The sequence below is a fragment of the Mus musculus genome, chromosome 2, assembly GCF_000001635.26.
Source record: "Mus musculus strain C57BL/6J chromosome 2, GRCm38.p6 C57BL/6J".
In the NCBI taxonomy this organism is placed as follows: Eukaryota; Metazoa; Chordata; class Mammalia; order Rodentia; family Muridae; genus Mus; species Mus musculus.
Window position 1 is genome coordinate 34,939,465 of NC_000068.7, and position 25,107 is coordinate 34,964,571.

At 49.5% G+C, this 25,107-nt stretch overlaps 1 protein-coding gene and 2 long non-coding RNA genes across 15 annotated transcripts in view; 2 read left to right on the plus strand and 1 right to left on the minus strand.

Moving 5' to 3' along the window:
- Positions 1-2,285: 2,285 nt before the first annotated feature.
- On the minus strand, positions 2,286-22,348 carry Traf1 (TNF receptor-associated factor 1). Of its 13 annotated transcripts, none has more exons than NM_009421.4 (11): positions 22,060-22,308; positions 21,357-21,423; positions 20,011-20,049; positions 19,049-19,147; positions 18,495-18,642; positions 16,732-16,816; positions 9,575-9,640; positions 8,677-9,087; positions 7,218-7,395; positions 5,934-6,082; positions 2,286-4,627 (listed from the first exon to the last, which is right to left on the minus strand). In NM_009421.4, the coding sequence occupies exons 5-11, from the start codon at positions 18,614-18,616 to the stop codon at positions 4,409-4,411; spliced, it is 1,230 nt and encodes a 409-aa protein (NP_033447.2). In that variant the 5' UTR covers positions 18,617-18,642; positions 19,049-19,147; positions 20,011-20,049; positions 21,357-21,423; positions 22,060-22,308; the 3' UTR covers positions 2,286-4,408. The 13 variants fall into 13 exon arrangements, 11 of the variants coding, with proteins under 11 accessions (NP_033447.2, NP_001313530.1, XP_011237353.1 ...); XM_011239051.3 differs by having other exon boundaries at positions 3,850-4,627; positions 18,495-18,762; positions 22,060-22,348; XM_030249409.1 differs by lacking the exon at positions 20,011-20,049 and adding an exon at positions 20,084-20,149 and having other exon boundaries at positions 3,850-4,627; positions 22,060-22,348.
- Gm52552 overlaps positions 11,831-25,107 on the plus strand; it is a 33,129-nt gene continuing 19,852 nt past the window's right edge. Inside the window, exons 1-2 of the long non-coding RNA XR_003954034.1 lie at positions 11,831-12,652; positions 21,906-22,008. This is a non-coding gene — a long non-coding RNA (predicted gene, 52552). The remainder of the gene's footprint in view (positions 12,653-21,905; positions 22,009-25,107) is intronic.
- On the plus strand, positions 23,239-23,841 carry Gm46733. The gene is made up of 2 exons (XR_001783275.1): positions 23,239-23,617; positions 23,724-23,841. It is a non-coding gene; the product is annotated as a predicted gene, 46733 (long non-coding RNA).

Sequence of the window (25,107 nt, forward strand, 5' to 3'; positions counted from 1 at the left end):
GCAACACATTCCCATGTCCAAGTCTACGCAAATGACGGGCTGTCTTGAGCCTGTCTTACTGCCGTACACCCACATGCATTAGTGATCACTATGCTGGATAGGTAGATTCAGGGGTCAAAGGTGAGAGTATAATCAGTCTCCTGCTGAAGCCAAAGCTCAGTCACAAACTAACTGTGGGCCATGGGGCAAGTTACTTCATATCCCAAGACAAGACTGCACTTGTCTTACCTGTGAAATTGATAACCCACGTAGATTAAGACAACAGAATTAGAAGATGAAATCCTTGTCATCTGCAAAGGGAGCTTTCCTAGCAGAAAGGTGTGTGTGTGTGTGTGTGTATGGTGTATGTGCATCTGTGTATGGTGTTTGGTATGTGGTATATGGTGTGTGTATATGTGGTGTATGTGTGTATCTGTGTGTCTCTGTGTGGTATGTGTGTATCTGTGTGGTATGTGTATATCTGTGTGGTATGTGCTGTTTAATGTATGTGTGTATATGCATGGTGTGTGTGTGTGTGTCCATGTGGTATATGTTCCCATGTAGTAGGAGACCTGAGTTCTGGCAGTGTGTGATGGTGTGCCGAGTTAGCTCATAGGGCTTAGTGGCCTCATTCAATAGATAGGAAGACTGAGGCCAAGTGAAAATGCACTTCTGAAATAGTTGCTGCTCAGGGTCTATGTCTATCATCACCCTCCTGCCCGTGGTGTGACCTCAGAGACAGCAAGTGACTGTCCTAACAGCACGTGCTCTGAGGGCCTTGGGGTGCCCTCATCACCCCACAGTACACAATACATATGGGACATGAATGTCCCAGGGAGGACAGAGGTGACAGGGAGGAGCTGTGTCTCAAATAGGCTCCAACATTATTGGGCTGGGGACTACGGCATAGATGGATCTGTGCTCAGGGGTGAGAGTATGGAGCGAGATCTTGGCTTTGTGTACAAGGGAATTTTCCACAGAGTAGCCCCAGCAGGCTCCTGGCTGATCCAGTAAGGCAGGCTATCAGCCATGGTCTGAAGACTTAGGCCCACGGTGGGTGGCTTGGCTCTTCTGGAGGGGTTGCTTCCCTGAGTGCCTCACACCCCCAAACTCTTTCCCTAAAACCTCTCCAATGGGGCCTGTCTGGGGAGATGGCTCAGTCGGTAAAGCTCTTGCTACGCAAGTGTGAGGACTGGAATTCTGTGCCCAGCATCTACATAAAAAGCCACCTACAAGCCCCTTCACACACACACACACACACACACACACACACACACACACACACACACACGAGACAGAGGGAGAGAGAGAGAGAGAGAGAGAGAGAGAGAGAGAAAGAGAGAGGGAGAGGGGGAGAGGGAGAGGGAGAGGGAGAGGGAGGGAGGGAGAGAGAGAGGGAGAGAGAGAGAGAGAGAGGGAGAGAGAGAGAGAGAGAGAGAGAGAGAGAGAGAAAGGATGCTAACTCTGAAAAGGAGTCCAATCCCTGTTGCTGGGAGTGTATAGGGAGTGGATCCAACCACTCCATTGGCTGTGGGAGGCTGAGGATCTAGGTATCGTGGGAGGGGAGGAAAAGCTCCCAACTTGGTAGGTGGCCTGGTCCAGTGTCTGCCCCACTCTGCATCTTCCTATTGATCTTCAGTGGTTTCTGGCTGACCATGTTAACACTGCACCTCTCCGACTTTCCCAGGAGGAAAAAGCTAGAGACAGGTGGGGCTTGAGGAAAGCTTTCTAGCAGATGGCCCAGGTGACTATAATACCCAGTTCCCTCTGGTATGCTCCCTACATCCCATCTGTGCCACATGCACGCACTCTGCTTAAACACATACATGTGTGTGCACGCACGCCCCAGATGTGGAGGCAAATGAAATGCAGCTTCTGGCGCAGGGTCTTTAGGGGATCCCACCCAAGAAGCCTCCCTGCCAGGGCAGAGTGCTGCGTGCGAGCAAAAGGCGCCTCTGTTGGAGAGGGAGCCCGAAGGGCTGGCAGCTGTTCCAGGAGGCATGCCACTTCTCATTTGATGTCCTACCACTCACCCAAGTCCCTGGGGAGGATACCACTGTGAGTGGTAAGCTTCAGGCTCAGGAGGCAGAGATCCGCCTATTGCCTGTTTGCCCTTGAGAAAACTGCCTGACCTCTCTGAGCTGGTTTCTTGTTTTCAAAAGATAAGAAAACTTACTAAAATATCTCCAGCAGTGCTCTCGAGACTCTGGGATCAGGGTGATTTTTCTTTCTGCCTGGTGCTTCTTTTACGTCTTTTCTACAAGTGATTCTCATCTACATAGAACCTCGAAGTTAAGGGTACAAATCAGTTCTTCCCACTTTTTATCATTGTCTGTGGCTCACTGTGGTCTCTGAGCAAATGCAAGGTTGGCAATATCCTGCAGAGCTGGCCCTCGGGCTGGGTGAAAGACCTTCCAACCATTTCATGGCTGGAGGGAAACCTGGAGGAAGGGAGGAAGACCGGACACCGAAGATAGGGCTTGCAATGTTAGTGTCCCTGCCATGATTGCTCTGGCCTCGGCTTTCCCATCTGCAAATGGGTGCAAGCCTGTGCACCTCAGTGGGCGGCTGTGAGGACACAGTGAAATGAGATTTGCCAGCAGCTTGCCTCCCCGATCCCTCAGTCACCTGGAAGAGAACAGCACAGAGCTTCTCTGGAAGATAAATGATCTGTCTGTTTAAACCACTGTCGTGCCCTCCTGTTAACAGGCCCAGGCCCTGCAGGTGTGCAAGAGCTCATAGATGTTGATTTCTGTGTTCTGGCCAGTTGGCCTATCTATGTTTTGGCTGGTCCAGCCTTCCTTTCATCACCCAGCCCCTGCTTGCAGCCAAGACACGTCCCATCCCCCCAAGGCTGTCCTCTCCTCCACACCCACATCCTCCACATATTTCAGGCTGGTTTGAGGCTCACTTCTTCCATGAAGCCTTCCCTCATCTGTCCGTCTGCTTTCCCCGCCATTCTGCTTTTAGTGATAATTATTATCATGCAGGCTTCCCGATGAACTAGAAGATTCAGGAGAGTGGGTTGCAGATCTCACTATTTCCCCTGCAGCTGCAGTGTCCAGGCACAGACGACACTCAGGGCTGTCCGTGCTTCGCTGAAAGCACAGTGCCTCTCACACTGTGTGAAGACAAGGTTCTCCTCCCCTCAGAAGTGCGCCATTAAAGGTGTGGGGATGCAGCTAAGCAGGGTACTTGTCCACCACGGAGGAAGCCCTGGGCTCAATCCCCAGCACCTTGGGTAACAGACAGAGTGACACACACCTGTGATCCTAGCACTTGGGAGCTAGGAGCAGGAGAATCAGGGATTCAGTGTCATTCTTGACTATATACTGAGTTTGAAACCAGTCTGGGCTACATGAGACTTAGTTTTAGAAGGAGATGGGGTGAGGGGGAAGGGAGAGAAAGGGGGAAGAGAAAGGGTAGGAAGAGGAGAGGGGAAGAAAGGGAGGAAGGAAGGAATAAATGAAGGAAGGAAGGAAGGAAGGAAGGAAGGGAAGGAAGGAAGGAAGGAAGGAAGGAAGGAAGGAAGGAAGGAAGGAAGGAAGGTAGGTGCATGAATGGAGGAATGGCAGACCCTAGCAGTGTAGTCTCCCTTTGGCTGGGCACTCTGTGAGCAGTCGTGAAGGTGCTGTGTGTTGGACACCAGCTTCAGACTTGCATGGTGAGCTCTTTCTTGGGTGTGCTTCTGTCTGTCTGTTGGGTAACTGGGCTGCTAGGTTTAGAGGTTTAGGTGAATGGGAAGCTGAAGGGGAGGGGGACCCTGGGTATTGCTCCAGAATCCTCTGTGGGTGTGGTCTCACACCTGAAGCTTGCAATTCAAGGCTTTTGTTATTTGTTTTGTCGGTAAAAACATCAAAGATCTCCAGATGCAGCCAGAAAGCATTTCCCAGGGCAGTTTCTGGGTTTACCTGTTTGCGTGTCTGTTAACATAGGAACTCAGTCCAGGGCAGGTTAAATTCACATTAATGTCTGACCCTTCTGCCCTGTGGTTCTAGTTTTGAGTCTGAACAGAGAGATGGGGGCATTTTTCCAGTTATGCCCTGACCTCGAGAGAATGTCCTGGTAGGAGTGCCCCTCCACTTAGGCCCCATAGCCTTGGCTCAATGTCCAAGCCTCAGGCCTGGCTCTTTTCATCCTGATCTAGGCTGGTCTCAACATTCAGAAGCTGCTGGCATGCTGGCCTCCTGGTGTCGTGTAGTCTGTGTGAAAAGAGCACTTCTGTCTTCTCCTCCACTCTGTCTCTGTACGCACACGTTTCTCCAGCCTCACATCAGCCATAACCAGCATGCTGTGGCGCTGAAGTCATGCCAGCCTTGGCTCCTCCTTGTCGTGGGCTGTGGGCTCCAAGGGCAGGCAGGGCCTGGCTGTCTAGCTAAGTCCCCCAGTCTAAGCTGGTTCTGTCAGGAGACACCCCCTCCCCCCATCCCTAAGCACTAGTGTCCACAATGCATTTGAGGAACATTGTGTCATCTTTGACGTAGGCGTGCTTGGGTGACTGCAGCTTGCTGAGGGGGAAGAAGAGCGGGCAGCCGCTGGCCACGTTGGTCTCACTCTGTGGCCGCTGGAAGGAGGCTGAGCTCAGGTCAGGCCGGAAGGCATCAATAGCATGCTCTCGGTTGTTCTGGTCAAGTAGCATAAAGGTGACCTGTAGGGTAGAGGCAGGTAGATGGTCAGGCTTCAGAGGACGGCACTCTCCCTCATGGAAGGCCAGTGTTTGGGGTCAGAGGGGCTGCATGCACACTGCTTGGGCTGTGCCTCTGACCCTTAGTTTACACGGAGTGGAGGCGGCAGTGTCAGGACTTCACATCTGTGCGTGGGAGTGGGAGGAACATCTGGTACTGTGGCAGCTTCAGGCTTTACCCTTCACTGGCCCACACAGCAGGAAGGCAGTGGAAATTCTGTGTGTGTGTGCATGTGTGTATACGTGTGTGTGTGTGTGTGTGTGTGTGTGTGTGTGTGTATAAACAGAGGTCACCATTTAGGTGTCTTCCTTAATTGCTTTCCTTATTTATTTAGATTTGGAGATAACTGGTTAATTAATGTATGCTGACTGTCTAGCAAGCTCCACAGGTCCTCATGTCCCCTCCTTCTCAGTTCTGGGATGGCAGGTGCCTGTACTTGATTTTTTTTTTTTTTTTTTTTTTTGGAGACAGGGTTTCTCTGTATAGCCCTGGCTGTCCTGGAACTCACTTTGTAGACCAGGCTGGCCTCGAACTCAGAAATCTGCCTGCCTCTGCCTCCCGAATGCTGGGATTAAAGGCGTGCACCACCACGCCCGGCTCTGTACTTGATTTTTGATGTGGATTCTGGGGAACTGGACTCATCATTTGAGCCCTCTCCCTAGGCCAACAGCAGTGGGGATTCTGATGTCATAGTTACATTGGCAGCTGAGACTAAGATGTACTGACAAGAAGGCTGGACACAGGCACCTAGCCTTGGCTTCTGACTCAGAAACTCGAGCTGGGACCTCCCTCCACTCTGCAGAGAAACCTACTTCCGCTGGGGGCGGGGCTTCTGTCAAGTCTTGGGACTTCCGCAGAGCTGAGCGTCTTTACCCAGAGCAGACCACTTAACCTCCCTGAGAAGTGGATCACCTAAGCACGACGCAAACTCTGCCCTGGCACAAGCCCTTGAATATACCCCAGGAAACACTGCTTCTCACTATCCACTGAGGCTGTTTTTAAACTTGCTGGCACCGGAATTCCTGGGGAGGGCTTTAGATAGGCTAGCGCTTGTTTAATCTCTCCTCGGGATGCCCTGTTCCAGAAACAGCAGCTCCTGCTCAGAGGGTTGGGGGAGTCCTGGCTGCGGGATTTGCATTCGGCTTCATTTTATAGAAGGAAATGGATTAAAGTAACTAAAGGAGGCTTGCCCAGGTCTTCAAGTCCATGGCTAAAGTCAGCAGGGCCCACGTTACCATGCCGTCCCCTCAAACCATCTTCTCCCCATACCTTGTTCCTGAAAGGCCAGGGCAGGAGAGCATCGTATTCTCCTCTCATGATCACGATGAAGAGGGACAGGTGGGTCTTCTTGCCTGAGCCATCCCCGTTCAGGTACAAGCGCAGGCACAACTTGTAACCATACTTGGCAGTGTAGAAAGCTGCAAGGTGAAGCCAGTGTCAGTACAGGGCAGCAGGGCGGCACTGGGCAGTGAGGATGAGGGGGTGGGGTTCAGCAGGAACCCTGAGGATATCGGGGTTTGGGGCCCAGCCCTCTTCTCTAGGAAAGTGCTGAGGTAGGTCATGCTCTAATTGCCTAGCCCTGGGGCTGGCACCTGCCCTTCTGATCACAGGGAAGGCCCCATATTTGACAGTGCTGACTCAGCAGTGGGGGTGAGCTAGCATTTGTGGTTTTAATTCTTCCATGGGGTGCCTTGAGGCTTGCCTCCCAGTTACACTTGGGAGCTACCATTTTAACGAACCATCAAATAGCTAGAGACTGAGGAAGTGGCTGGGTATTGTTTTATGACCCAGAACAGAATTCGGGTTAAGGCCCAGGCCTACCAAATCTTGGCATTGAGTCTTCTCTGTTACCCAAAGGTTGGGCCCTCCCTGGAGGCTGGTATGAGAAGGGTACTTTTTGGTTTTGCTAAAAATCCTTAGGAATGGCTCCAAGAGGCAAGACATCGCCAGTGACCAAGCCTGGGGTCCTATGGAGCTCTTTCCCTGATGGCACATTCTTGGGAAGGGCTCTGCACAGCTCTAAGCAGCCCCTGCTGGGGACCCCACCTCTTTGGCTTCAGTTTATTTTTATGTAAAATGAGGCTGGGAGGACAAGCACTTGGCAAGGCTCTCAAAGGTCACATTCAGGGATGGCAAGGTCCTACCAAGTCACTACTCTGTAAAATCATTGTTTTGAGCAAGGGACCCAGAAACAAAGAGCCACCCATTTACCGTTGCCATGGTTTGCCCATCGTGCACACAGCTCCCCAGTGCCTGACTCGCTCCTCTGCCTCCTACTGAAGATTGCTTCCTGGAGAGTTCCTCATTTGCTCCACTCTCACCATTGAACGTAGGCTCCCAAGGCCCCTTCTCATCCCACAGCCTCAAGAAGAACCTGACTTTTGTTCCTCTTTACAGAGTGCAGGTGACATTCAGGAGGAGAGAGCCATGGGTCAGAGCACGGTGTCTGTCTCCCTCTAATCACTGTCAGGGACCCCAGCTGACCTAGCATGGCTGTTTTCACTCCATGCCTTCCCTCTCCTACCAGTCTCTGTGGCCGCGAGGAGGAGTCACCTGGAGAGAAGAGGCTGACAGTCCGGCCACACACTGACTCGTGGCACCGCTTGGTGACATTGGTGATCTTCCACAGGAAAGTACCATCAAAGGATGCCTCCTCCATGAGTCGCAGACTGTGCTCAAGCTTGCCCAGGACCTGGTCTTTTTGAGCCAGGGTTTGCTGTAATTCCACCACCTGTAGGGAAGGCTGGTCAGCCAGAGGTACCAGCACCCAGCTTGGAGGGACAGTTGGGGATAGTGAGGCATGGGACTACATTCACCCCAAAGAGGTTTTCCTGACCAAGCATCATCCAGAGCCCGAGACTGCATTTGTACTGCATGCTGCCCCATGCTTGGAGTCCCTTTCTCTTCTTGATCCCCTGGCCACCAACTCCTAATCACCCATCAGGAACCTAGTCCACATATCCCTTCCTGTAAAGCCTCCAGCCATTGCCCTAGCTGGCTGGTCTCCCTCACTGTGTTTTACAGTTCTGATGATTTCCATCCTCCTGTCCAGGCTGTCCCTGCTTCCCCCCTGGTGGGCTCCTTTCCTCTCTGTCCACCCATTGCATAGTGCCCAGCTGCTAAAGTGGAGCCAGAAGTCTGGTGAGATGGAAACCATGGAATGTACTTTTCAACTGGGTTGAGGGTGTAAATTGTATAGACTGAGGCTTTGCCTGGCCCAGTGCCTGGACCTTGTAATAGTTTTCCCCAAAGAAATTTTAAAGAACAAACCAGTCATGAGAGAGAAGGTGAATGGATCACATCCTCTCAGCAGCTTATGTAGGGGTGGAACTTATGTAGGGTCAGGCGCAGTTTTATGGGAGACAATAATAATAACGAGACAATGTTGCTGTTTTTTTTTTTTTTTAAAGTAACAGGATCTCGGTGACTGGCTACATTGTGGAAAGTACAGTCTCTGGAGTAGAAGAGGAGGACTGAGAACTACAGGCTCAGGTAAGTCTGGAACTACAGCCTGCAAGTAGAGACTGAGGCGGAGAGTAAGAGAACATCACCGCCCACCATGCTCTGATGAGCAGGTGAAGGCACGAAGGGAAAATTCTTCTGCTAGGATGTGAACACTGACTATCCGTCCAGAGCAGCTGTGGGGAAGCCGATTCAGGTTGTTCCACAGGCCTCGAAGGGCACAGCCAGGAACAAAGACAGGGAAGACACGGTTTTGTGGTAAGAATTCTATAGCAATGACAACCCGTCAGCGATGGAATGCGCAGCCAGGGAGTGAGCCCTGGAGGGAAAGTTCCCAGTGAATTCAAAGCGGAAGACTTGATTTGCACTGGATACTGGGGCTTTGGTTTTTAACCCAAGCCTCTGACTCAGGGTCTTGATAATAGGTCCTGGTACACAGGGGAGTTGGTCTTGGATGGAGGCTACTTCATTGAGAGGGATGAGTGGCAAGAAGGCTGGATGGCATAGGGGCTCCCTGAGCTGACTCTGAAAACATGCCCATCTCACTCACCCTCTGCTCCAAGCTCAGGATGTGCTCTCGGTCCAACTGGCTCTGGTGGATGGAGGCGGCCAGTGCCAGGTGGGAAGCCTCCACTTCCTTGTTGAGGACAGCAACAATGTTTGCAAACACACGCAGCTTCTCCTCCAGCTGAGCCAGCAGCTTCTCCTTCACCAAGTGCTGCAGGGCCAGTTCTTCCTGGCTCTCACAGCAAGGTGCCCGGTAGCAGTCTACCTCCAGGTCCCCTGTCGCTTCCACAGCTGCCTGAAGCTGCAGCTCTGACAGGTTCCGCTCCAGTGCCATGGGTGCAGACCCTAGGTTGGAGCCTGGTGAGGATTTCCACTCCTTTAAGACCGCCAGCAGCAGGTACAGGTGGGAGGACTGGGAGGTAGCCTCATGCTCCTGCATGGATTGTGGGCTCCCCTGATGACAGAGTGAGGGCCTTTAGTAAATAGCCAAGTAGAAGGAGACCTTGGGGACCAGCAAGGAGAGATGGACCAAAAGCCACCAAGCAAAACCAGATACACTATCCCAGCAAAGGGGAAGTAGCTGTCTGTATATGGTAGAGGTGGAGTGGAGCTATATGCAGGACTATAGTCCTTAGATATGCCCAAGGGAGCATCATACATCCCAGTCTTCAGTGTAACCATCCTGCCCTGCCCTTCAGCATAATGACAATTCAGGACCATGGAGAGGGGTGTTGCGTGGGGGACACTTGAGTGACGCTTCAACAAGAGCTTAATTAAGCAAGGGCATTAAGAACCACTTCCCATAGTGCAACAATGATGTAATGGTGGAATTTGTTGCTTGGTAGCTCATTAGCAAAGGAGCCACCCAGAAGGGAAGGTTTGGAGAGTGAGAGACACAGGGTCTGGGACCATGGAGAGATTTGACATTACCAATCTCTTACCTTGAAGGAACAGCCAACACCTGCAAAGGGGCACATGATTTCAGCCTCAGCTACATCAGAGTGAACCTGGAAATGATAACTGTGTCACTGGATGCTAGATGCATCTCCAAGGCTCACTCAAAGCAACAGGAACTGATAAGGCCAGAGCTGGCCAGGCACATGGTTTGACCCACTCCGTTCCTTCTGTCTGGCCTACTTTGTTCCACTTTAGGAGTCTCAGCCCTTCTATAACTGTCCTACAGAAAGAGCCCTACTGCACACAGATGCAAAGCAAAATGGAGCTAACCCTCAATCTCCAGTTTCAGAATGCTGAGCAGATATGTCACAAAAAGAGGTAGATGGAAGTGGAATGTGCTGTAGGTGACCCTTTGGCTACTTTGTGGGTTTTTCTTTCTTTCACCCTTTCAACCCCCTAATACTAGGTAGGAGAGAAAAAAGAATAGAGAGAAAAGGAAAGAGATCCCTGAATTAAGTCACGGGTCAGAGGGGGTGATGCTGTCATTAAACTACTTCCTGCTGATTAGGGAGGGCTGAGTTCCTTGAGGTAAGCTTTATCTTTGCCGTCAGGATGTCTAATTTCTTCTTGTTTCTTCTTTGCACATGAGTACTTAAGTCATGACCAACAGCAACCAACAACCAACCAACCAACAACCCACCATGTCTCTCAGGGCCCTAGCATTTATGTACTCTCTAAAAAGTCTCCAGAATCCCACATGTCACACAATATCAGCAACTATCTGCAGCTGGCAAAATCACACCTGTGCTAGAGCACGAGGCAAATCATAGACAACTGCTGGGAACCAGCTAAAGCAGCCCCATAGCTCACACCTGGGATTAAAATGAAAACATTCTTATCATATTCCTGTGTTTTTCAAAGAAACCAAAACTCCAAAACTGTCACTACAATGTGCTGTACGTAACCACAATGAGAGCACGATACATTTGTCATGACAGCTAAGATAAAGGGCAGCAAGGCCCGTCCAACAAAGATGTGGGTAGGGGTAACGAGAGCAAAACAGGATAGACACCTTGAAAAACTTATGGAAGGGTCTCCTCCTCCTCCTCCTCCTCCTCCTCCTCCTCCTCCTCCTCCTCCTCCTCCTCATTATTATTATAAAGGGCCTTACTACTTAGCCCCTGCTGGCCTGGAACTCACTATGTAGAACGGGTTAGCCCCATACTCACACAACTCTCCCTGCCTCTGTCATCAAATCCTCTCCCAAGTGCTGAACTAAGCCATGCACCATCATAGTCAGCCAGTTTTGAACTTCTGAGTCTCCAGCTTGCATTTCCTACATGCCGAGTGTAAGCGTGTATCACAGTCTTGATGTATGAGATCAGGGGACTGAACCCAGGGCCATTAGTGTTCTACTAATTGGGCTATGTTCCCAGCCAGCGCTATGGAAGTATATTACAAAAAGCCAAACCCTACTTACTTAAATTACTTGCTGACAAGGCATAGTCGACCATACTCCACTCCCAGGAATTTATTCAAGAGAAACAGAAAGTCATGTCTACACAGAGATGTGTGTGAATACACATAGCAATTTAATTCACAACATTCCCAATGTACTGACCACTTTGGCATTTTGATTTCTTAACACACACACACACACACACACACACACACACACACACAGAGGAATATTATAAGAATGTGTTTTCATTTTAATCCCAGGTGTGGGGATACGGGGCTGCTTCAGACTGTCCACAGCAGCTGACTATGATTTACCTCGTGCTCTAGCAGAGGTGTGATTTTGCCAGCTGCAGATAATTTCTGATATTGTGTGACATGTGGGATTCTGGGGAATTTTTCAGTGGTATATAAATGCTAGGGCCCTGAGAGGTGGGGTGGGTTCTTGGTTGGTCGCTGTTGGTTATGGTTTGTTAAGTAGTCATTCACAAAGAAGATAAAAGAAGAAAAAGAAATTGGATTACCTGCCAGCAAGATCAAACTTGCTACAAAGAACTCTACACCCATAATCAGCAGGAAGTAGTCTAACAATAGCATCTCCCCTTTTCTAACTCCTGATATTATTCAGGGAGCTCTTCCCTTTTCTCTCTGTTCTTTTTTCTCTCCTAACTAGTGTTAGGGGGTTTAAAGGGTGGAAGAAAGGGGGTGGAGAAAGTAGTAACAGACAGGTGTAGCCCAACCTGGAAACCATCTGGGAACAGCCAGGGGTTCACAAAATGGATCACAAAAAGTATCTTCTCCCTACAGAACTCTATTCAGACATCCAACAGAATTAATACTAACATTGGCTATAACATGAAGCTATTGTGTTAAAGGAAAGAAGTCGAGTGTTAAAAGACTTCCTACTCCAGGATATCCTACTGAAGAAGTCCAGAAGAAGCATGGTGGCCCTGACTGACAGCAGACATGCTGTCTGATGCTAGGCTGCAGGGGCTGTGTGTGCTGTGAGTAACCAGCTCTTTGTAGGACAGAGTCATTTGTCATCTTGCCAGTGGGGACTTGCCTGACTTTGTACATTAACCAGGACTTCATCAAAATGTACACTTAAAATGAGCACATTTTTTTTCCTACATGTAAATAATAGCTTGATTCTATGAGAACTTGTTTTGACAGAATAATCAAAGGGGATTAGGATGGAAGGAGGGGAGCCAGAGGGCTTCAGGCTGAGCAGACACAAGGCCACAGGACTTGCTTTTCTCATAGCTGGTTCATGTGGTTGGTTTGGGATGCAGAGCCTAGCCTAGCAAAGCCCCACCCACCTGTCCCACTGCCCTCTGTTTGCAGGGACAAGCTGTTCCCAACCAAGAATAGGAAACAGATGTCTGATGGGAGCAAGCAGAGGGTGGCCACATCAGGGAGACACACTGGCTCTGGGGACTCCATTTCAGTGAAGCTTCTCCCATGGGTCACTGCTGTTGACATGTGGCTCAGGGACACCAGACGCAGGTATTTGTGACCTAGGTAAGGTTCTATGACTCCTTCATGTCCACAGTTCCCACCCTTTGTGGCTTGAAGTTGACAGTGCTCAAAAGGATAAGGAGAAGAAAGTAGTACAGAGAACAATGGGATTCGGACATCGCCTACACAGTGGGATGAACCCACAGGTAAGCAGGGCTTGTGGGTAGGACAGCCTGCTGTGGGCCTTGTGGATGTCTGGCTCATCCTAATGATGATAACCCTAACTGGTCTTACAGTTATCATAAGACTATGAGGCAACATACATAAGTGTTCATAGTGGTTGCCTCTTGGTGTGAAAACACACTTCACATGTAATGGTTCAACACAATGCACACTTACAATCTCATGGTTTTGAAGGCTAGAAGTCTACCAGGACACACTGGCGGCGGCATGTTCCTCTGGAGGCTGCCTGCAGCCCTGGCCTGCGGGCCCTCTATCTTTAAAGTCTGCATCACCTTCCCATCCCTGCAGATGCTTGTTTCCTTCTCACAAGGCCCCTGTGGTTATTCTATGTGCACCCAGGTAGTTGAGGGCACTCTCCCCGCCTCAGGAGCCTTCGTGTCTACAGGGTCTTTGACTCCCATGATTGTTCCTGCCAGGTCCATGCGTGATGTATAAAGCATTTGAGGTTGAGAGGAAGAAAATGCCACCAGGCTATGAAGCAGGGCATAGGAGAACAGCTTTGCCATATGATTTATGTTCAGGTAGCTTCTTTGCCTTGAGCCTTGATATATTGCCTATCAATAAATCAATGGGACTGTCAGGATGCCACTGGCTTGCCAAGATTATAGATGCAAACTGTCCACTTTAGGAGTGTGAGGATGGGGAGTTCACACTGGTCATCACACTTCAGAGGACACTGATACAGAGACAAGGAAGAAATGCAGGAGATCTACACACACAGGGACCCTGGGAACAGAAGACTGACTGGCCATCCTTAAATGAAGCCTGCTGCAGCCCAGTACAAATAAAAAAGAAGTCGGTGCTGTGGCCAGAACCCAATATATGAGTGTTTGTGGGGGTCACTTGATAGTGCCACATATGATTCATAGACATAACCCCATGTGGCAGGAGCCCACTGTATATATACACACTGGAAGTTCGACTCGACTGCTTAAACCCCTGTCATTTGGGGCTCAAGAAAAAGCCATGGCATTATCGTGAGCCACAAATCAATCTGCTTGACTGAACCTCAGAGGGGAGAAAGTGAGAGAAACAGTTTCCTGTTTGGGGGTGGGGTGGGAGGTGTGTGTGTGTGGGTCTCAGTAAACTGAATCAAATGTTATTTTCTAGCTCCTGGTGTGTGTGTGTGTGTGTGTGTGTGTGTGTGTGTGTGTGTGTGTGTGTGCTGTATGTGTGCACCCAGGTGCACATGGGGAGCAGAAGAGGACATCAGATACCTGTCGAGACAGGGTCTTTCACTGAACCTAGAGCTAGGCTGGTAGACCAACTCCAGCGATCCTGTCTCCACCTTCCACAGTGCTGGTGTTATAGGTATGCATGGCTAAGCCCAGGTGCTGGGGATTTGAACATGTGTCCCCATACTCACACAGCAGCCACCCTTATCTGCCCAGCCCTTCCTCAGCCCCAAGTCCCTGGTTTGTCTCCTACCCCACTGTCAATTGTTCAGGAGGATCATTCCAGGCAAGAATGGCCCCTCTTAACTAGGTTATCATTGGCTTTCTAATCTTGGCTTGCTATGTTGGTAACTGGGCCCTTAGTAAGGAGATACTGATGTATCATGAACTAGGGATGACGATGGCAGGCTGGTAAGCAGATGGTGTGGGGAGGGTGTGTGAGATGGGTGCCTTGGACTGAACTCATTTATTCTCTAGCCTGGCTTCTCTGCCCAGTTTCTATCTCCTAAGTACTCTAAGACACAGACAATCACAGGAGTGACCACATGCAAAGGATTGGCTTAGTATTAGTCACTTTCCTTAGGTCAAAAGTCCCCCAAAGTTCCCATCAGGGGCAGGGGCAGTCATTTCTGTTGTAACTACACTGTGGCTTAACCACTGTGCCATCTCTCCAGCCTTTTACTTTGTTTGTCCCAAGGCAGCAAATTTCAGCCCGTGCCCTTGTAAAGCCCTGGACATCCCTAAAGTCTCTTAGAAGCTGGGACAGGAGAAAAAAATGGGTTAAATAAGAGACCTGGCTCCAGGTACTTCTTCCATTAAAGCCTGCTTGTATTAGGTTTTATCTTGATAGAGATGGAAATAATTAAAGCTGCCAGATTAAGTGACATTAAAGTCTATCTGGACAGTGTTACCTAACATTTATATAAGTGGTGTGTTTTAATTTTCCTGAGAGGAAAGGACAAACAAGCCTTGGAAAGTATACAGCCTGTCCCGTGTGCTGTACACACGGGGCACAGAGGCCCACAGTAAGGCCTCTGTGTCTGTCCCCATGTGGTGGTAGCTGGTCCAAAAACAGCCAAACAGGGAGGTTCAGAAGTTCTTCCATGGAAATGAACTTGACCCTTATTATTGTCTGAGAGTCCACCAGAGGTGGGGTGTGTGGGGGATGCCAAGAAATAGAAGGGAAAGCCCTTTAGTCAGCTCTGGGCAAGGCAGGAAGTCCCTGCACTCTCTGAATGACAAGGAGTGGTGCAAAGGAAGAGATAGGTGTGGAGCCCCTACTACATCTGGACCAATGGGTAAGAAGAAGGGGAGCCCTGGCAGCTGTTCACCTATGACTCAGAAGTCACAGATCCTGGGAAGAACCTTCTAGAACCAACTTAGCATTTCCAAGCATTTTACTAAGGGAGAAATAGGGTCTAGACTTTGCCTCCAGTCACACACTGAGAGGCATAAACCTGCACCCCAAGGCCCTGTGAACTGCTAGAGGAGCTTTGGCTGAAAGCAGCCTGCATTGTTCTCACTGTGGGGACAGAGAGGATGACCAAGTAGAGATTCTGGCCACTAGGAGCTCTGGCATTGAGAGTCCCAGTGTGTTTTCCTCACATGTAAACTAAGAGGCTGGGGTTTATGTGGTGGCTTTTATGCAGTTGGACTTTTGGACTCCACCAGTTTTGTTTGGGATTTGAATTGTGAACATAAAGATCGCCATCCCTTTTCTGTATCCAGTAGAAGATTTACCACAAACCCCCAGTTACCTTCATGTCATTTCCACAAAGAAATATAAAGGAAGGAGACACTCAGAGTAAAGACCAACTCTCTAAATGGAGATAGTTGAACTCATAAAACTGAATATTTTTCTATACTTTTGTCATGTCGGCATGAGCTGGTGGGACCAGAAGGCCTCTGTGCTACACAGGCACACGAAGGTCCTTTCAGCTTGGGAGGGGGAGGGGTGCAGAGTTCAAGGCTGTGTTGAATAAGTATGTCTCTCTGGCCCCCTCCAAAGGTCCTTTTACTCCTGGACTCCCAGCTTGGCTCATACAAGAGGTGATCTGAAAATGGCTTCTACCTGAATCAGGAACTGGCTGACTTTCTCAAGTCAAGGGCCAGAGATATTTGGGGTTTTGAAGTTTCTATTATGAGTGCTCACCTCTGCCACTGTAGGGAGAAAGTGGCCACAGATAGCAGGTGAGAGTGAAGGTGGCTAGATGCTAGTAAAACTTTATTTGTAGACATAGACTTTGCATTTTCTAGAGGCTTCATGAGTTCCTAAATGTGATTTCTTCCATCAATTAGAAGCCTATAAACCATTCTTATCCCATTGGCTGCATATAAAACCAGGAGGTGGGCTGGATTTGGCTCAGGAGCCAGTTTATAGACCTCTGCTCTAGTCTAGTCTACAATTGGTGGTTCCAATTGTTCATGAATCAGAACATGTCAGTTGTCTTAGGGTGATGTGCTACCATCACTGTGAACAAACACCTTGCCTTGCTCATAAAGCAAACTCATTGTGGGTTCAAGACAAAGGAGAGATGCACCAGTCAGGGGCCCTGCTTTGCACCTGCCTGCCTGAGTTCCCCCTCTCTTCCTCACTCCACTTTCTCAGGAGTTGGTCCTCAGGGGCCTGCCACCCTACTTTTTTTTTTTCATTTTTTTTTTTTATGAGACCAGGTCCTGATTAGCCTGGAAGTCACTATGTGGGGTAGGACAGCTGTCCAGTGAGCCCCAGGGATCCACGTGTCTCCTCACACACATAGCTTTTATTACATGGGTTCTAGTGATCAAACTCAGGCCCACACAGACAGAGACATCTCATTAGTCTCCACAAGATGGACAGAACTTCTTTCTTGTCTGTGCTAACATACCTTCTCCTGAGTCAGAGGGCTTCCTGGGCTCACAGGATGGAGGTTGTCTGCTCTGCATTTAGGACAGATCCGATCCTCATCATCTCTGGGGAAACACGAATAAGTGTCTCATATAAGGCACCACACCTTGCTGGCACCTGCCATCGGTCACTCGTACCTTCCTGACAGACTTCAAAGCCCGGACCTTGCCTCTTGCAGTAACTCCACGATCCTAGAGGCCTGCTGCTAAGGTCTTCGAAACCATGGGTGTACACTGTTACCTGAAGCTTGCTGTTAGCTGCTTTTGCAGTTCCACTTGCCTTCACCTGATGTTCCCTTCCTTATCTATGTGGTGTGGTTATGATTGTCCCACTGTAGAAATACCCATGCAAGCGCCTGGTTACAGGGTCTCTTTTGGAAGAATTATCTATTGCCTTTCCCAAATTTGCAAAAATTTTGGATCTCCCCCAATATGTCCAATCCCAAGGGATTAGGCAAGGGGTTCTGGGCTTGGAACTCTGTATGTTTTTCTCAGTACCCTGTATATGCTTCTGGTCTCTCCTTTTTTGGCCAGGGGATGTTGACCTATCTTGACAAGAAGAGACCTCAGAGTCTGTCTACTGGAAATGGGCATCAGGTTCAGACAAGGGTGCTCTATAGGATATCTGTGCACATAGCTCTGACTGACAGCAAGTGTGCAAATTGCTTTCTAGGTGAGGAGACCGAGGCCATAGGATAGCAAGGCAAATCCAGAGCACAGCACCTCAGGCTGGGCCCCTGCCTGCATGCTCCAGTCAGCTCTGCTTATTCTTCTGCCAGGTTTTCAGTGAGGTGGGGGGTTGGAGAACCCCATATAAGCTCAGAGCATCAGCTGTCCAGGAAGCCCAACAACTGCGGCCTCTACCCTCTTCCTGGCCTTTCCACAGCCACAACCTCTGGCCCTGCTCCTGCAGCCTCCTCCCCTTCAGTCACCAAATTCGGACTTCTCATTTGGCTGATTCAGTTTCCCCACATTCTTACCGTTGTAAAGTCCCAAAGAAAAGACCGTGCTCAGGGCCCAAGGCCACTTAGGAGTATCCTCAGCAGGAAACTCACAGGAGGCAAGGAGGCTTGATCTCTCTGGGGGACTTTGCAGTTCTCATCTATGCAATAGGGGAGCGATTGTACTGCCTTCTGGAAGCTGGTCTGAGGACACAGGCACTGGCTGGGTATGTGACACACAGCAGGTGCATAACAATTGCTCAAGGCAGGCTATTAATGCTGCTATTGATCCAATTATTTACTCCTTAAGCATAAATGTATACCTTACTGTATCTTTGCCCCTTTAACTGGGTCTAATGGAACAAAATTGTGTTGTTCTTTTTTTTTTTTTAATCACAGTTTGATGTTTGCCAAGGGGAGACACATTAATTACTGTAAGAAGTTCTGGGAACGTTATTGATGGAGTCTTGGAACAATTCTGTGAGGCAGAAAACAGCTCCACAGATAAGACATTGGGGCTTGGAGACATCCAAGGTCCACATCAGGTCACCCAGTAAGTGGCTGAGTGATGCTTAAAGTTCCATCTTAACAGTAGTTGAACTGACTGACAGCTTCCTGTGGCTACTGATCCATCCACCCACAGCCCAGGGCATGGGCAGTATTCAGAAGAAAAGAGTGTGGAAATTTAGGCCCAGAGAGGTGAAGTTATCTGCTCACAGTCACCAGTTCCCTTCAGCCCCGAATCCCATCAGGGGTTCCTCCCTGGCAGTCTTTCCCACCGGCCCTTGGCTTTGTCCCCTCACCTCAGGTTCTCAGAGAGACAGGCTGTGCAGCAGAGAACTCTGGGCTCCGATGGGTCCTGGCAGGGAGCAGGGGGGCAACCAAATTGAAACTCGTTTTCATCAGGGGCTGAGCTGGAGGCCATCTTGGGGTTTCAGGTGGCCAGAAGGTCTGTTAAGTAGAGCAGAGGACCAGCCTTGTGGAGTCTGTAGAGAGAGGTGGGTTCTGGCTCCGGGCCACCCTTTCTGGTGACTTTTTCTCCTCTCTGGCTTGTGTGGTACGACGTCATAGCTGAGTCACAGCAAGGGTGGAGTAGGAATTACCCTTTGTGGTTAAAAAAATCCCCTGGACAGAGGCTAAAAACTTTAAGGAGTGTCCAGACACTTTTCAGAGTGAGAACGAGCAAGAGACAGAATCAGAGGAAGAGAGTAGTGCCCTGGCTCTCCAGCAGAGTCACAATTCCTCCGCCTGAGAACCACGGGCTGCCTTCTCTATCTCCTCCCGGACCCTTGGTGGAGAGGCCAAGGCTGTTTTGTGCCCCCCACCCCCCCAGTACCTCTGGAACAATGGGGCTCACCTTTCTGATGGGAATCTCCAGGGTTCTGGGTCCTCCAGGATATCTGGGTGGCCTTGAGTAAATGTCACTTTCTCACACTGTCATTTGGCTACCCTATGTCTGAAATAAAATGGATTGCGACAAGTGGTCTCTAGGATTTATGACTGAGGCAACCAGAGGCAGCAGAAAGGCCTCCGATGACCCCACTCTGCTGGTGGCATTGTGCATGAGTCACGATGGTGACAAATAGGGCCCTACCTCGCTTAAGCCCAAGACTTCCCCACCTCAGACTCAGCAGCACCTTCCTCCCAAGCCCCACTCAGGAAGTCATAGGTGGCTGCGTATCTGGTCAGGAGTCACCACTTTCCTGTTGAGAACAAAGCCCTGGAGGAGTCCAGGTGCATGGGGGGCTGCTCTCAGCAGCCCATCAGACTGGAGATGCATGCGTGCATGAGACGAGAACATGGAAAATATACAGCTGTGTGCTGGGCTGACTGTGTCCTGGGCAGACTTGCTCCTGCGATCCTTACAATCCTTCTGCAGCTACATACAGCTCAGTGAAGGAAGGTGTGAGGTTCAAGAAGGCACAGCCTGTGGTAGAGCAGTGGGCTGTGCTCTTCCAACATGGAAGAGGTAAGAATGAGGCAGCACCGTGAAGTTTCAGAGCCTGGGATGTGTGTTAGAGCATCAGGTTCTTCAGGTTGTCAAATGACAAAGTGACCTCTGTATACCTTTCCATCCAACCAAACTGCCCTGTGCCTAGACAGATCTGGAATGGGATCACAGATCCACCACATGGTCGTATTTATTTATTTATTTATAGATAGGATCTCACTCTGTAGTCCTGGCTGGCTTAGAACTTGCTATGTAGACCAGGTTAGCCTTAAACTCACAGAGATCTGCCTGCTTCTTCTTCCAAGTGCTTGGCATTAAGTTGAGCACCACCATGCGCCACTATGGCAGCCTTCCCACACCCCACTCACCACACGGTCTTCAATATGTCTGAGCCTCACTTTCTGTATCTGTAAAATGGGGGATAAAAAATGTCTATTTTACCCAGTAGCTGAGGTGATCAAATGAGATGGTGTTCCAGTTTCATTTCTTTTGCTATGATAAAACACCCTGACGAAAAAAAGCAAAGTGAGAGGAAATTTATTTGGCTTACAATTCCAGGTTCAATTCCATCATTGATGGGGTGTGTTGGGGAGTCAAGGTAAGACTCTAAACAGCTAGTCAAATCACATCCACAGTTAGGGACAGAGGGAAACAAATGCATGGATACTTGCTCCTTTGCACGCAGCTTAGTTTCTCCACTCTTACACAATTTACAACCCCCTGCCTAGGGAATGGTGCCATCCACAGTGGGCTGGATGTTCCCACATCAATTAACTCAATTATGACAATCTCCCACTTTGTGCCCACAGGCCAACCCAATGTAGACAATCTCTCATTGAGACTCCCTTCCCAGGTCATGCCAAGTTGACCATTATAGCTAGCTGGCACAGTAGGCAAAGGTGTGGCAGGGGCCTTGACTGAAGTGACCTGCTCCAAAAGCTTCGATAATTTATTCAGGTGATGGTCACACCCTTCTTGTTTCTCACAATGAGAGATTTAAAATGGCAAATGACACTTACACAGTGTTTTGGCATCTATCAGCTTCCTTGATTCTCCCAGGTGGTCAGGTCAAGTTAGACTCTGTTATGTCTCTAGATAGAGTCAATGGTCTACCAAGCCTGGGGTGACACCAGGACATCTAGTGGCCAAGAGGTTACTCCATCCTACAGACTTCCAACTGAATCCTCCCCAGCCTGCTCAGCTAATGATCTCTCATCTCCTTGCCTGCTCTCAGAAAGGCATTCCCTTAACTCCGTCCTCAGCCTGACCAGCAACCCCCTGCACCCCACATGTCCTTTCCTTTTCCGACTGGGACACAAGGGAAGCACCCAACCTTCTGGATCCTTTTCTCTTGTCCTAGACGGGCGCCCCCCCCCCCCCACTCCAGCTCATCTCCCAGCTCCTGCTACCAGCATTAGAATACTCCCACACGGCTGTGGGCTAAGACAACAGGCACTGCTGCTCTGGTGCTACCTGTAAAGTGGTTTGTTTTTCTCAGTACTGGGATCAGACCCAAGGCTGCGTACAAGTGCTTGCTAACCAAGCCACAGTTCCAGCCTCGTTTTAAGTACTTTAACAAACATTTTGTCAATATTTCCCTCCAGTCTTTGGAGACCCTCCCCTACTCTATAGCCCAGGGGTCCAAGGCACAGATAAATTGAGTGACTTGCTCAAGACCTTAAAGCTAGAGAGGCAGGAAGGACTGAGACCAGACCTGTGCTTTAAAATGAGCTTGGCAATTATCCCAAATTCTTCTCCCATATCCACTCTCTCTTCTCACACTGCAATACAAAGTTTAAAGAAGATTGTCAGCACAGCTGCTGAAACTCCAGGGAATCTACTCAGCCCTGTCATAAGCCCACACACTGTCAAATGCTCCGGGCCTGCCCTAATTTCAGTCCCATCAGAAGCAGGCCAGTGGACTTCTAGCCTTCCTTTCTATGACAGCACTTTCCTTCACACCCTTCAGAGTTATTTTTTACACTGCGGTGGCTTTTTACAGGTCTCTTTCACCGCCTTCTCACCTCCATCTTCCTTAGTCTCATCTCCATGGCTCCCAGAATGGACAATCTATCTGCTGAACAGAGGCGTCTCATCCTCCTTCTAGTCTTTGGGGACCCACCTGGGCCACACCCCACACTTTGGAACATCTCGGTGACAGTGTCCAGATTGGGATCCCATGGCCTACATGCTGCCTTTAGCCTGGACATGCTGTCTAGTCGCCTACCTATGAATTCCTGCCTACCTGCCCCCTTTCCTTCAGCAGGTGATGTCCCCTGCCACATCAGAACGAGCTCAGAGCTGAGGGCAGAACCGAAGTGACAGCTTAAGGACCAGAGCACCGCTCAGGAAGGGAGAGAGGCTGAGTATGGTCGCACTTGGGGACCCTGGGGACCCGCGGGGGACGGGCAACCAACCTGTGCGCCGCCTTCTGCTCGCACCGGGCGGTAGCGTCCTTGGGGCAGAGAACCGGGCTGGGCTGGCGGAAGCCAAGGGAAGCTGGGCTGGGCAGGCGGGTGGGACTGAGCTGGGCTGGCTTCGGAGGCTGGCCGGGGGGCGGGCTGATCGCTCCTCCCTCAAGGAAACAGAACTGGAGTGCTTCTGTTGGGGTCCTGGTGCTAGCTGACTCCTAGCATTCCATCAGTGGCTGCACTCCTGAGATACTCAGCACACACACAAACAACATTGAGCTCCAGCCTGAAGTGCCGCAAGGCAAGAGTGGAAAAACAGCAAGCTTTACCACAGTGGATTCTTGTTAAGAGCCCAGCACCCGGTAAACTCTGCCAATCTCTGTGAACAATGCAGATGGCAGTGTGATAGTGCAGTGCTCTTGGCATTGGGCGCTAAAGAAACTGGGTGAAGCAGGGAAGTGGTTGTGCTTTTTAAGCTAAACACACGCAGCATTTGATACACACACACACACACACACACACACACACACACTCACTCACTCTTACTCCAAAGAGTTAGGGAACTTAGTGTCAGGATATAAGTTTAGTTTAAAAGATTAAAAAACCAACCAACCAACTGGTGTAATTTTTGCAAACCAGCAATCTCACAAGGGTGCCGTCTGTCCGCAGATGTCCGCTGGCTCCTGGTCAGATGGTCAGTGTTTCTTTATCTGGTTAATTTGGCTTGGGCTCCTTACTTGATTTCTAACTGATTGATTTGTTTGTTTTGAGACAAGGTCTTCCCGTGTAGCCCTGAAGACTCCAAACTGTAAGCCATGCTCCTGCCTCAGCTTCCCAAGCACAGGACCTACTTGGTTGGGCTTTTGTTTGGATGAGGGAGGTGTGTATGTCTCCCTCCCATAGCAGGTCTGCTGTTGGCTTCAGGTTTCTAGCAGGCAGGTGATACTGCATCTGGGTGGCTGGTGGAATAAAGACTTCTGGGGCTTGACTTGGAAAGGGGATGTCTGCCTGAAGGCAAGTGTTGTGTCTCAGGAACACGAAATACAACCTCTGTGATTTGTGCAAGCATGGTCAGAGGTGACCTCTAAGGATCTTCCATTCATCTGCTTTTATTTTATTTTATTTTATTTTATTTTATTTTATTTTTTGAGACAGGGTCTTGCTATGTAGTCTAGGCTGGCTTAGAATTGGTAAGCCTCCTGCCTCAGTTTCTCAAGTGCTAGGATCACAGGCATATGCCACTCAGCCCGCTGTGGGCCTTTGAATTCTAACAGTAACGGAGTCTACGAGCTCCCTGTGTCTCTGACATTAAAAGTCACTGGTTCTTTCTTAGTTTTTGGTTGTGACCCTAGCTTTAATGGCTGATCTACCTCTTGCACATAAAAGTCGCCGATTCTCAAGTGCAATTGGTGAAGTGACATTTCTCAAGTGTGGACGTTGTAAGATCCCCTCTCTGGTCTCACCTTTCTGGGACCACCCCTCTTTCCTCTCTGCCCTAGGGTAAAGAAAAAAGAGCAGGCAGTCTGACCTCACACTTCACGCGCCACATCCTGTTTTCAGATGAGTGAGTTCATATGCTGGAAATTTACCAAGGGAAATAGTTTAATTTCGGAAAGTACCCAAAACTCATCTGTAGTCACCCGGCTTAAATTTGGGGGCTCTTGAAACAGAGTGGGCATCACCGGAGGATCACTAAGTGCCCAGGGATCAGCCAGGCAGTGGAAATCAAAAGCCGAGCATGGATGAAGCTTTGGATTCAGAAAGAAAATAAACCATTTGGAGACCATTCGCCTCTACCCAGGTCACTTGTTTTACTTTTCTAAAGATAAGTTTCATAAGAGGAATCGTCTCCCTGGCAAAGGCCTCATATCTGGTAGGCTGTGACTGGGGCTGTGTGGGAGGATCAGGAAAGCAGACAAGGGCGACGGGGCATAGCTTAGCTGATGAAGAACTTGCTTGGTACTTTTGAGGACCTGGCTTCTCTCCCCAGCACCACATGAAACTGGGCGTGGAGTCAAACACCCCGAATATGGGTGAAGGGGATCAGAAGCATAAGGTTGTCTTTAGTTATACAGAGAAGCGCATGCTCGTGTGAGCACGTGATCATGTATGTCTCCGCCCATTTCCTTCTCACTCACACCTGTTCCTTTGGATCTCAGAGCCACTGAACCACAAAGGTTTCAGTCTCAAGTTCTGTCTCAGTTCCGCAGCAGTCAGACCTTTGACATTGAAGGGTACCGCCTGGCTTTCTACAGTTTATATGGAGTTTGTGGTAGCTGCCATGCAGTTGTGGGCGGGCTGAATGACAAGGAGGATGCTGGGTAATTAACACAGGACTCATTGTGCGCTGGAGAGTCAGACACTCCTAGTGAACGCCCTAGAACTGCTTCCAAGTGTCTGGCCATGCTTCCTAGAGGTAGACTTATGGTCCAATTTTTGGACACAGAGCAGAAAACTGGTGAAAACCGAGGTGGTCCTGATGCCTTAGGGCTGGGTTTGAAAGGCTTTGTGCTCTGCCCCTACCCCCCAGATACAGAGACTCCAGGATGAGGACTGAGCTGGGAGCTAAGGCGGCTTCTGTTTTGTTTTATGTTTCTCAGTCACTCAAAAAAAATTTTTTTTTTCTGAGAAGGGGGATGGAAGTGAACACTTAGGTAGAAAATGCAAGACATAATAGTTTATAGATATTTTTGGTCTCTCCCTCTGCGTTTGTGTGTGCAGGTGCATGTGTGGATGGAGGTCAGAGGTCAGCCTTGGGTTTCATCCCCCGACCCCCATCCCAGAGCTGTTCATCATGTTTTATAGAGACAGGATTTCTTACTGAGATCTGGGATTTGAAGATTAGCCCAGGCAGGCTGGCGAGCAAGCCCCAGAGGTCAGCAGATCTCTGTGTCCAGTACTCCAGTGCCCAGGACCACGCTGACTACTGTTTCTGTGTGGCTCCAGCGTGAGGCCTTAGGAACTCAAGTCTGTGTGGAAAGCGCGTTACTGAATGAACTGTCTTCCCCAATCCAGTTTAGAGAATTTTGTTTTATTTCAGTTTTTGTTTGACTT

What these genes read in the sequence shown, in the direction of transcription:
- Traf1 (NM_001326601.1), bottom strand. Translation starts at nt 18,616, where the DNA reads ATGGCCTCCAGCTCAGCCCCTGATGAAAACGAGTTTCAATTTGGTTGC. An exon ending in TGTCAGCCTCTTCTCTCCAG is followed by an intron (nt 6,083 to 7,217) that starts GTGACTCCTCCT and finishes TTCACCTTGCAG; the next exon opens with CTTTCTACACTGCCAAGTAT. An exon ending in CCTGGCCTTTCAGGAACAAG is followed by an intron (nt 4,628 to 5,933) that starts GTATGGGGAGAA and finishes TCTACCCTACAG; the next exon opens with GTCACCTTTATGCTACTTGA.